The sequence below is a fragment of the Talpa europaea genome (genome assembly GCF_964194135.1).
Source record: "Talpa europaea genome assembly, chromosome: 1".
NCBI classification, from domain to species: domain Eukaryota; kingdom Metazoa; phylum Chordata; class Mammalia; order Eulipotyphla; family Talpidae; genus Talpa; species Talpa europaea.
In genome coordinates this window covers 104238623-104251767 of record NC_140073.1, presented here as the reverse complement: position 1 = coordinate 104251767, position 13145 = coordinate 104238623, and the positions used below count along the sequence as shown (strand labels likewise).

Genomic DNA, 13145 nt, shown 5'->3' with positions numbered 1-13145 from the left:
GTATTTTAGTAGTAAATTTCTGTTGTTGTGCTGAACTCTTTTATTCCCTCTTTTCATTTAATCAGATGTTAATATTGACACGAATGGAATAGTAATTACAGTGGACACATGCTTTTCAGCTTGCTTGATAAAGGATAAAAAGACCAGTTGTAATAGCAAATTGTCAATAGGATTCTGTGTTGAAATGATGTTCTGATATTTTCCAAATGTATTATTGTATAATGTGAAATTGTTATAGGGCAGGGAGAGGGGCAGCCCAAGCCCCGCAAACCTGCCTATTCTATGTAGGGTTCTGCCATCCGCCGCATCAACACAAAACATATGAGACTTTAATGGGAAGGAACTTTAATAAAACTAGGAAACAATACAGGAAAGGCAAAGAATCTAGTTTCTAAATCAAGCACCCAAAGTTACCCGTCCCCTCGTGGGTAAAAGTCCATCCAAATGGGATTGGCCCAGAGCAAGGCCCCAAAGCCTGCCACAAGTCTAAGGCATCTTCCAGTGGGGACCCTCAGAAAAGGGTCAGAAACAACCAGACAAGCCCGGAAGGAAAAGAGCAAAATCAATATCAAGATAAAAGCTGCCATTGTCACCTCCCCACGGGTCTCACCCACATCTATGTCACCCCGTCCACGACCAAAAGACAAGCGCAGTTTCTTCACGTGTCTCTAGGCTCCACGCGCCTCCTCCAGGTCTCCTGGCTCCATCCTGCTTCCTTCCTTCCTCAGTCTCTTCTGCAGCTTCTCCTCTTCCTGCTCAGCTCCACCCTCCCTTGGGTGGGGCAGGGAACCTCCCCCTTTCCTGGGGACCACCCTGTTACAAAATTGTACCTTAATTTTCACTTTGAAAAGTGATTGTAATATTGAGATAACATTAGTGAATAAAGCAATGATTTACTTAAGCATTAATTTACTGTGCCTTGTTGCTTTTAAGGTTTAAATAATGAATTTTTACTCTGCGCCAGAGAAGTTTTCTGCCTCAGAGATCTTTTCAGTATAACCTCCTGTGTGAAATTTGCTATTGTTTACTGTTGAGGGTAGCAGCCTCTAAGGAGCAGAGACTGATGCTTAAACTAGGCCACGGGAGTAGAAGAGTTTACGTGAAAATCCCTAGGGTTAGAACACTAAGCAAACATTCCTGTTTAAAAGGGGTGGGAAATCCAATTACTATAATTTAAAATATTAATGAAAACTAGTATTATTAAGCTGTAAATTATTGAATGTTGATATATTTTTGTTTTTCATTACCAGAATTTCCTATACTTAGATTAGGTTATAACCTTTGATTATTTTCATTATATGTTTTGTGGTTTATGGGTAACATTTAATTTTGTTATTATAGCTTCGAAGTATTTCAACCAAAAAATTGAGAACACTGGGGGTAGGTAAAAGATATTTTTAAAATACTGCTGGTGAGTAAAAGTTCAGATAAGTCTTAACACTACTTAGGATGCAGGTCAATTCTAGGTCTCTATCTGGTATTCTTTTCACTAGATTATATTAGTGAGCTTTAATCAGACAGACACAATCCAAATATACTCTAAAAGGATTACAACTGGGGGCCAATATATAATTGATTCTTCAGGCTCTGCCTACCTTAGTTCTACTTTTCTTTTAAGAACTGACTCACAAGTCTCCTCTTTGAAATATACCTTGATAACTGCTTCTCCTCCCCCACAGAGCTAGTTTTAGCTTGCTCATTACCTTGATTTTTCAAGATTGTCCATCTGTTTTATGATACTTATTTTTTGCTTCATGTTCATTATTTACTTTTACGTTGCATCTTTCCTATTGGATTTCTTGTTCCTTAGGAAAGATTTGATTCACATTTGCCTTTCAATTTATAGGAACAAAGGTGACAAATGCTTTATTATTTAGAGTAATACTAGGTGCCATTAAGATGTTCAGTAGTGTAACAGGGTGGTCCCAAGGGAAGTGGGGGGGGGTTCCAGATTCCCTGCCCCACCCAAGAAGAGTGGAGCTGAGTAGGGGGGAGAAGCTGGAGAGGAGACTGAGAGAAGAAAGGAAGAAAGATAGAGATCAAGAAGGAGACCTGGAGGAGGAACATGGAACAGACATGTGAAGAGACTCTGCTTGCTTCTTGGTCTTGGACTGCTTGAAATAGATGTGGGTGAGAGACCTGTGGGAAGGTTAACAGTGGCAGCTTTTATTTTGATTTTGATTTTGCTCTTTTTTTTTTTTTTAATAGAGGCATGTTTATTTATTTATTTATTTGTTTGTTTGTTTTGTTTATACATGCACTGGGTACAGTCAGAAGCGCGGGAGGGTGAGAGAATTCACCAGAGCCAGAGCGGGGAGCAGAGCAGGCAGAAGGACCGAAGTACACTGCTGAGGGGAGCAGCGGGCGGCAGGAGAGGTCTGCGCGCCATGTGGGACCCTCCTCTGGTGGCCGGGGAGCAGCCGGGGATCGAACCGGCGCCCCAGAGGCCGCGGGCAGCTTCGCAACCCAGCGCTCAACCACTGCGCCACCGGGGAGGCCCTGATTTTGCTCTTTTCCTCCAGATTTGTCTAGAGGAAGGCCCCTTCTGCCCTTTTCCTATGAGTGCCCACCAGCAGGTGCCTTAGACTTGTGACAGGCTTTCAAGTTTCAGTGGCCTGTTTGGCTGGACTTTTACATCCACAGGGGATGGGCAATTTCGGGGGCTTGATTTCGAAACTCTGTTCTTTCCCTCCTCTTTGTTGCACCCTAATTTTATTAAAGTTCCTTTCCATTAAATGTCTTATGCACTAGATTATGTTTGGTCTTGATGGCAGAAACTATTTAGGGTGGGCAGGTTTGGGGTCCCCTGGGCTGCCCCTCATCCTGCCCTGTAACAGTAGAAGTTTTTTTTTAAGTAGAGTTTAGTAATTAGAGATGGATTTTCATCATAGGCTAAGGAAAGAACCTTAGAAAATAAGACAGTCACACATACACGGAATATTAAAACTGTGAATCAGAGGCAGTCATTAACCGTGTGCAGCAGACATGTGAGACAGCCCAAGAATTTGTGACTCAATCTGGACCTTGAAGGATATAGATAATATGAGTAAAGTCAGAGAGGTCAAATGGAGACCAGAATGAGCAAGCCTGGAGATGGGCTGGCACATGGAATGATGGAAGTAGGGGATGGCAAGTCACAGTGGCAGCAGGAGGTGCCTGTCTTCTTTCACTGACACTTTTGAAAATCAAGTCCACGAAGTTGTTCCTACTGCTTTTTATCCTTGCCGGTGGCAATTGAATTCTTCTTGTCTTTCCTGTGATACTCTTTAAAAGCCCTGAGGTTCCCAGTTACCCCTTACAAATAAATTTAGTGTGTTTTTCGATACTCATCTTTAAAAAAAATAAAATGTTAACTTAATTTCTAAAAATCCAACACATAATTCTCAAAGCACAATAAAAAATTATTTTCTCCCTTGCTTTGGTACTTCATCTCTGTGGGAAGTATTCATTGAATTCATTCATTCAATAAATAACAGTGCCTACTGTGTGGCAGGCATTGTTTGAGAGATTCTGTGCCTTTGCAAACACATGTGACACATGGCAGTGGAGATAAATCCCCATTTTTATGGGATTAATTGCTCTATAATGGAAGGAAAACTGGTAAATAAGTAAAGCAGAAGGAAATGAATTACATTCAACTAAGGAGCAGATGTGGCAGTGGATCCTGAGACAGGATTGTTCTGTATGTTGAAGGAAAAGACAATCATGGGATTGGAGTGCAGTGATCCTAGATAAAAGTGTGAGATGGTAGGTTCCTGGTAAAGGAGGACAGTTTATAAAATTCCTTATTCTGGGTGGGGTTGGAAGCCAAAGGAGGGTGGGAGAGGATGGATGGTGGGCTGATTTACATTTCAAAAGACTCACTTCAGCAATTGAATGTAAAATAACAAGACTGGGAGCAGGAAGACCAGTTAGCGGCTTGAACAGAGGTGTTTGGGTAACAGGCTGCTGGATTCTGGGTGTATGATACAGAGTTGGCAGAACTTGTCCATGGAATAGATTGTAAGTATGTGTGTGAGACAGAATTTTTGGCAAAAGTAACTGAAAGAATTGTGATTTACTGAGTTGGAAGACTTGGAGAGGAAAGGATTTGGTTTGGAGGAACTAGGGGAAGGAAACTGAAGTTAAATCGAATTTGAGATCCATTTAGTCAATGCCCCTTGTCAAGAAGGCCTGGGTTTACAAATCTGGAGTAAAAAGGGAAGAGCCACACTGAATATTTGGTGTTAAGATTTTTCTTTATATAAAAGGATTCTTGTTATACTTACTGAAACAATTTGTAAAATTCATTTCTGTTGCTATTGAAAAGAAAGGTTTTTGCTTTCATTATACTATCTGACTACTTCTTGCTTTTCTTTTTATGCAGAACAATTGACTTTAGTATGTTACTCCAAACCACTTTACTGAATTCTGTTATTTATAAAAGTTTCCTAATTGATTCATTGATTTCTCATCTCCTTTGAATTTTCTTTGGAATTTTACCAACCATTCAATTTATAGTCATTCATAGCTTCATTTTCTTTCCTTAACCTGAAATATCAATTATTTCATGTGTTTTCTTGTGACTTTCTGTTCATTCTCCAAAGCCCAACTGATGTGTGCCTTCTGAAAATATTTCTGCTTTCTGGAATCCTACTTTCTCTTCCCATGAACTTCAGCTATACCAACTTTACACCTGTATCAAAGCAGTCATCAAAATTTATTAGAATTTTGTAAATATTAGTCCTTTTGGGGTACAAAGCCTGAGTAGAAATGGGGTCTCGACATCTTTGTATCCTCAATGTTTAAATGAATGCTGTACATGATTATCCACTTAATACTTTTATTGAACATAAGAGCAGTCAAATTCTGCAGATTAAACTTTTTTAAATGAGTTATTTTTCATATAGACTTTATAAACTTGCCATAGATTGTAATTTAAAAATTGATTTTTTCACTATTATAAATATTTTCTGAAGTACAATATATTTTTGCATTTTACTCATAAAAATTAAAGACCTATTATTTTAGAAAATTCATATACAATGTAGAAACTTCTCTTTTTTTCATGATGTTACGTGCATAAAGGTGCTTGGATTTGTAAGACCTTAAATTTTGAAAATACTGAATGTGTGGATGTTGCTTATTTACTTACGAAGAAACCCTTTTGTTTGGCTTTATTTATTAAAAATTTATATTTTATATTTAGTTAATTAATAATTATTAAAATTTATATTTTTCTGAATGGAAGCAATAGTATTATTTTTTTTTTAAGATAGATTTATTTATTTATTTATACAAGCACTGGGTACAGTCAGAAGCACAGGAGTGTGAGAGAATTCACCAGAGCCAGAGCGGGGAGCAGAGCAGGCAGAAGGACCGAAGTACACTGCTGAGGGGAGCAGTGGGCGGCAGGAGAGATGTGCCTGCCATGTGGTACCCTCCTCCGGTGGCCGGGGTGCAGCTGGGGATTGAACCAGCATCTCAGAGGCTGAGGGCAGCTTTGCAACCCAGTGCTCAACCACTGTGCCACCAGGGAGGCCCATGGATGCAATAGTATTCTTCCGAAAGTAATCAGCCTTTCATCAAGTTAGCATTTCCAAAAGCTGTTTTGCAGTACTTAAAAAATGTGTATGTGTCATTACTTGTGGCTAGTTTATTTTTCTTTTCATGTTTCATTTTTTTCAATCCATCAAATTGTTATAGAGCAGCCCCAATATTAAATGGGTTCCTGGCTGTGGGTCCTCACCCGCGCACTTTAAAGGGTCTTATGAATACTCTACTACAGACACACACAAAAGGTTAATAAAAGGTTTATTTACAAGAGAAAAGGAAATAAGGAAAATGTACAACTCAGGGACAAAATAGGGTAAACCAATAAATTGGCCCATGTGAATTTTTTCCAGCTATCTACTATCTATTTCTGTTACAAATTATTTAAAGGATTGTCCTAATAAGTGACACTGAAACATTTAATAGAATAATTATTTGTAACATTGTCATGGAAACAGAAATATAATTTTCAAATAACTTATCACAGTTCCTTGTTCATGCCTAAGCATAGTAGGAATCCAGCATGCTGCTTCTTGCAGGGAGTTAGAAATGTAGGCACACAAATGGAGCTGGTATATAGGAGAAAATGTTGCATTTATGGAATCTTTGTACTATTTAGGGAGAGACTCAAGAGTGGTAGGGAGAAAGGGTGGTTTCAGCTAGCCTTAGAATGTTAGAGTTAGAATCTATAGATATGAAGAGTAGAATGAGAGGCACAGACATAAGAGCTACCATAAGAGCTACTATAAGAGATACAGAGGTAAGACTATCTCATCTCCATCTTGAGACAGAATTTATATTTCATAATTTATCTCATCAAAGAAAACAAGTCATACTTTTTGTTTTACTGTAGTAGCACATGTGAATTGAACTTAATGGAGGCAAATATCAAACTTCTTTGTTGCAGTATATCTTTTATCAACAAGGAGTGTGGGTATATTGTTAAATTGATAACAAACAGAAAAAGTTGATTAAAAAAAAGCAAAAAAAAAATCACTTAATTCCATCATCTCTGATAGACAACTGTTAGCATTTTGGTGTATATATTTTCTAGTTGTGAAAAGCATATGCATGTATAGTTTGCTTATTTTTATAAAATTAGATTGTATTATAAAGTTACTTAAAAATGTATATTATTTCTAGTGTTTTGTTTTTATTTTAGGAAAAAAACAAAAGCCAAGGCACCACTTCCTCCAGCTGAGACCAAAAACGTTGATGTCATTTCTGTCTATGACTCTGTAGAATCCTCTGCTTTCATCATGGATCAGAAAGAAAACCTGGTAGATAAAGACATTGAACTCTCAGTAGTTCTACCTGGGGATATTATCAAATCTACTACAGTTCATGGCAGGTATGATGGAGCAAATGAAATACCAGAACTTTTGTTTCTTCTTGTGTCATTGAAATCCTCTGTTCTACCCTTCTTGATTTTTTTTCTCTGAAAAAAAACATGTTATCACTCAATTATCTTTTAAAATAATGCTGAAAGGTACTAAAATTTTTCTAACATGTTTTAATACCATTACTATGAATTCCACAACTCTAGTTAAGCCATTCTTGAAAATAGCCCACTTTACATTTTGTTAATTGCTTATTTTTTTAAAAAAAATTCTTTTTCAGCAGAATGTTTATTAGTTATGTTGATTTTATAAGTCGAATTTCCTAAGTCAGGCAGTGTGACCCATGAGAAAATCCTTACCTTTCTTCTCCAAATTATTCTTTCTCTTTTAAGCTACTTCTGTGAATTTGATTTTGTGGAAGTTACCAAATATTGTTAAAATCTCATTCTTATTTATCAAAATTTGATAAATCTATCTTTAAATTGGGTTTAATTAGTTTACTGAAAGTATGAATAATTTTAATAGAAATGTCAAGTTAAACTTTAAGCTACCAAGAAGTGAATATATGATTTAAGAGACTGATAGTTTCAATACCTGCATAAAAATTGGAAAATTGGAATAAAGCCAAGTGTAATTTTCCATTTCATTTTGAAGTGGAAAGTTACATGAGTTGTATGCTTGGTTTTGTTTCACCTTTCATCATCAACTGGCCTTTTGTTATCAGGTCACCTGTTTTAGAAATTTAAGCTGTTTTGACCTTAGTGCAGCATGTGTGAACATGTGTGCAGAACCAAAGAATAAGTTAAGGAGGAAAATATGGGTATTGTATTCTTACAATGTGTATTTATCTAGAAGAAATTCATTCAAGATAAATTTAATATCTATCCTTAAGATTATGTGTAACTTTACAAATTATGAGAAATGTTCAACATTAGCAAACAAAATATATAATATTGTGCATTAAAAGCTCAGTAAGTTTGAGTAAGTTACATTTTGCCATTTATTTTGTATTTAATGTAGGTTTGGTGATCACACATTGAACTGTATTCATGAGTTTGAGAAACTTATAGTTGCCCTAGTTCCTTGCCTTCCACCTTAGATATAGGTCATCACCTGGGAGGTGCCCCTCTGGTGAAAAAGGCAACTTATAAAGTAGAGACAATAGTCATCATCTTCAGTCCTTGAAATAATGCTGTTAACCTGGCTTTAAAATAATGATAACAGGGCCTCCCCGGTGGCGCAGCGGTTGAGCGCTGGGTTGCGAAGCTGCCCGCGGCCTCTGTGGTGCCGGTTCGATCCCCGGCTGCTCCCTGGCCACCGGAGGAGGGTCCCACATGGCGCGCAGACCTCTCCTGCCGCCCGCTGCTCCCCTCAGCAGTGTACTTCAGTCCTTCTGCCTGCTCTGCTCCCCGCTCTGGCTCTGGTGAATTCTCTCACCCTCCCGCACTTCTGACTGTACCCAGTGCATGTATAAAAACAAAACAAACAAAATAAATAAATAAATAAAACATGCCTCTATTAAAAAAAAAAAAAATAAAAAATAAAATAAAATAATGATAACAATGAATATGACTGGGTGTAATAAAGGCAATTTTGCTTATTTTCTCTGAATTCAAAACAATTTTTAAAAAGTCAGTATCTTCCCCAGTTCTTCACTGGTGCTGACAGGTTACTTGTTCCCATCACAGTGGTCCTCAGAAGTTTTTCCGGGCATACCAGTCCCGGCTTTGTATTGCAGTCATCTTTATCAGCCTTTTGGGTTTTTTAAATTTATTTTTTGTAATCTCGATGACTTCAGTATTAAAATCACGGTTTTCCATTCTATCCTGTCCCCATTGCAATTATTTTACACTTTTCTGAGTGCTGCCTTGACTAAATTTTATTCCATTTCTTTAACTCTGCAGTCTACTTCCCCTTTCCACCAGGGTGGTGGTGTCTCATCACTTTGAAACTGTTTCATTACTGAAATCTTAGGGTTTCTTCTTGAACACAACCTTTGACATCAACTTACCTCCTTTGTCTTTCTTAATTGAATTTGTTTCTCATCCTCCTTAGGATAAAGTCTAATTTATGACTGCTGCTTAGGTTGCTGTATTTTTCTTCATATTTAACTTGACTTCTACATAGGTCATTCGCAATTGCAGAGACCCTAGATTTTTTTCATTCTTTGGACCTTTTAGCATGTGTGCATCCCAGTTCTTAAACTTGAGTAATTTTTCTATCAATCAGCCTTTTGTTTCTGTGCTATCAACTGTTAATGAATTGCCTCATCTTCTTATCTATAAACATGTTTTATAACTGAATTGTTGTTGGGATTAAATGAAATACTATCAGGGCCTGGCACATATTGGCTTCCTCTATTTTCTATTGAGAACCGCTTTCCTTACCCTGGGCTCGCTCCATTTACCCTCCACCCTCACATTAATCTGTCTAAAACAACCCTCTGTGTTGCTACCTTTGGTAAAAGACTGCAGGGACAGCAATTCAATACCAAATTAAGGAAGAAATTAAGGAAGTCCAAACTACCACACCTGGAGATTGGGACGCCTTATTTTCTTCTCCTCTAAAATTAAGTAGACTTTTTCTTTGCTGCTTCTCTGTGTATCTTAACCTTCAGCCCCATAATTGTTCTGTACATATTCTGCTTTTTCCACCTCTACACCTTTATGAAAGTGTTTCTGGAGTACCTTCCCAGCTACATTTTCTCCAGTTTATCTAACACAACATTTTTTCTTAATAGAAAGACTCCTTGATCTCCCTAGACTGATCTGTTAACTCTGACTTCAAACTCTTCTCAGACTTTATATAATTTGATGCTATAATTTACGTGCACATCTTGTCTTTTTTGAATAAACCGTAAGATCCATGACATTACTTTTCTCGATAGTGTTTAGCACAGTTTCTTGTAGTATAGTACACATTTAATAAACTCATCAAAATATTGTCTCCCTAAACCCTTAAATGTTAACAGAGTCGCAGTTCACATGATGTGCTTTGAGAGGCATATGGATAGACCCTAGTTGTTTTCCCAAGATTGTTGAAATAAAGATATTATATCCAGGTAGAGAACAAGGCCAAAAAAAAAAAAAAAATACCCAGAATGGGAATTCCCCACATTTTGATTGCTTTTTTGTTTATGGTTGAAGGATCTTTCTGAGAGTAGAATTTGTTTGAAATCCATATTTTTTTCTAGGGGATTTGCTTTAGGGATTTTTGTTTCTAATAGTTCTGTCATTCAGGAATGCCTCAAGCTGTGGCTACTATGATTATTTTTTTATATTAGTGTTTATAATTAAAAGTGGTTGCGTGATTCTGAGTATCTTAGGAGTGTGAGTCTTGATATCTTAAAGAGTGTGACCTAGATAGTGTGTAGTGCCATTCAGGGTATCTAAGAGTATAATTTGGGGTATATTGAATGGCAGCTACTACTAGCACATTGGTTTTTTTTTTTAAAGCAACAATGTAACAATAATGACAGCAAAAGTTGGGCCTCCCCAGTGGTGCTGTGGATTGAATGCAGCACTGTGAAGCTGTCTGCAGCCTCTGCAGCACCAGTTCGATTCCCGGCCAGCTGGGGAGAAACCTACATGGTGCAGTAGACCTCTCCTGTCTTGCCTGCTGCTCCCCTCAGCAGTGTCTTCCGTCCGTCTGCCTGTTATGCTCCCCGCTCTGTCTCTGGTGAATTCTCTCACCCTCTCACACATCTGGCCTGTACCCCAGTTCTTGCATAAATAAATGAATCTTTAAAAAAAAATAAATGTTCAAATAGAAAAATGTATTCTATTTCTGAAAAATAGTAGCTACCTACAGTGAAGTCTCATTCATTGTGATATCCGTAAAATTAATTTCCTTATGGTTAAGTAACAATAAGGACGTAGGAGAAATGTCAGCAGAGTGGTACAGGAATTTGGTGGGAAACTAGGGAAGAATAATTTTAAATAAGTTTAAGCCCATAATATGGTTTTCTTAGATGAATCACACATAATATATCTCATTATGAAGGGGCTCTAATTTTTTGAGACTATCTTTCCTTAGTGGGTTTAGATATTCTAAGATTTATTTTGAGAGTTGTATGTATTTCCTTTGAAGAAGTATAATATACTGCAACAAATGTTTAGAAAACTTACATGCTTCATTTAACTTTTTGGAATTTTTTTTTCTCAAAACATATCCTTGGGGAACATTTTTAGAAAGTTCCCTTCTTTCTTACACAACTCACACAGAGATATGCTTAGAATGTTCCATTTGAGAGAATGTGAACACACAGCATTATCTTCAGAAGAATGCCCTTGTTTGTACATAGATTTTTTTTTTTTCCCACCAAAAGGCTTATTCAGATTAGGGAACACAATAAGGTTGGATATGGTAATGGACTTTATGATAAAATTAAATACTTGTTATCCTGAATTAGGTTGATAGTCTCCTGTAGCTTAATAATCTTTTGCTACAAGAGTTTAATGATGCTGCCTCTTTAATAATTAAAAGTTATCCTTTGTCTACCATCTTGACATTTTGAGCCTTTCCTTAAAATGAGGGCAGTGCCAGTCAGAAAACCCATTGAGTATTTCTGTGAATCCTAATATCATGGATTACTAGAGTGAAGGAAGAATTAAAAGATTTTACATATTCATTGTGAAACATTTTGCATATAATATACAATGCAGAATATGTATTATGTCTATCTGTGTCTGTCTGTCTCTATATATCTCTCCATTTTTTTCATTTTCCAAGGTTTCAGTTACCTGCAGACTGAAAATATTACATATAATACTTTGAGCGATGACACATTCACATAACTTTTATTATGATTTTTTTAAGATTTATTTTTTTATTTATGCATATAAGAACTGGGATGCAGGCCAGAGGTGTTGGAGTTGGAGGGGTGAGAGGATTCACCAGATGCAGAGTGGGGAGCAGAACAGGCAGATCCACTGAAATACACTGTTATGGGGAGCAGTGGGTGAGACAGGAGGGGTCTGCTGCACCTTGTGGGTTAGCTCCCTGGAGGGGGATCAAACTCAGGCTGCAGTGGCTGCAGATAACTTGATAGGGTGAGACTTTAACCCCTGCACCACCAGAGAAGCCCTATTATATATATATTTTTGTAATAGTTCAATTTCATTATTGCTAATCTTTTACTTTTAATTGTTAATCTTATACTTTGTCATAGGTATTTATGTATAGAAATAAAGTGTACATAGGGTTTTAGTATTATCTGGGAGTCTTGGAATGTGTCTCCTGCAGATAAAGTCGATGACTATAGAGATGTAGGTAGACATAGACTAAGATGATAGACATAATATGTGTGTGTGTGCTTGCAGGCATGAGCACACACTGATAAGCAACCTTTTTCACCCAACAGCAGCTCTGTGCCTTATAAACAGTGAACATCAAAGCATACTGCTGTTAGAGACAAGCTGCCCAGGGACTGTCCTCAGAAAATGCTATAATATACAACATTAAGAAAGTTTTCTATCAATATTTGAGAAAAGTTGACTTTTTAAAGAAAATAACTTATGGGCTAAATTGTTATAGATACTACATAGGATATTTGCACTATGTTGGTGTATTTGTATATCACTGTAGAGCTTTCCTTTGTAGTCAGATATCTGCCCAATATCACATAACTTTTATTATGATTTTTAAAAAGGATTTATTTATGCATATAAGCACTGGGATGTAGGCCGGAGGTACATAACTATTCCTCATTGAGTAAGTATTCATTCTTTTTCCATCTTTTCTCTTTCTCTGGAACACTTTAAACCAATTTCAACTTGGGAAATCTGATAAAAGAGTAATGTTAATTCTCTTTGGTAGCCTGCAGGGAAAGCACTCTCAGGGCTATACTAGCATACTTTCCTACAAAAGGAATAAAATCAGTATAACAGGATCTTTTTCTATTTAATGCCCATACCATAAATAAGAATTTGTTTTGATTACAGCAAATAATGAGAATGTCATGAATGAAAACACAAATAAAGAAAGCATAGAACTTGAAGTTAGAAAAGCTAGGCTCTATAGTTGACTCTATAGCTTACTGTGTGATCTCAAGCAAGTCACCTCACCTCTTCGAAAAATGCCTGTAAAATGATCCAAGACATGTCGCATATGATTTGCGGCCTGATTTGCCTGTTCAGTAGCACCAATTTAAGAGCTGAGCGTTCATGGTTTTGACTGGACTAGGTCAGATAACTAGCTCCTGATTGGTTTACATGGAGTATAGCACCACCTCTTGGGGAAAACATAGACTGTCACTTGGATCAATGTGGGTCT

The 13145-nt window shown here is 37.1% G+C and overlaps 1 protein-coding gene across 1 annotated transcript in view; it reads left to right on the top strand.

Moving 5' to 3' along the window:
• Positions 1-13145, top strand: part of COBLL1 (cordon-bleu WH2 repeat protein like 1) — a gene marked incomplete at both ends in the record, with an annotated part of 133096 nt that overhangs the window by 70231 nt on the left and 49720 nt on the right. Inside the window, 1 exon segment of the mRNA XM_084242165.1 lies at positions 6695-6883. Within this exon segment, the coding sequence (XP_084098291.1) occupies positions 6695-6883 (189 nt within the window).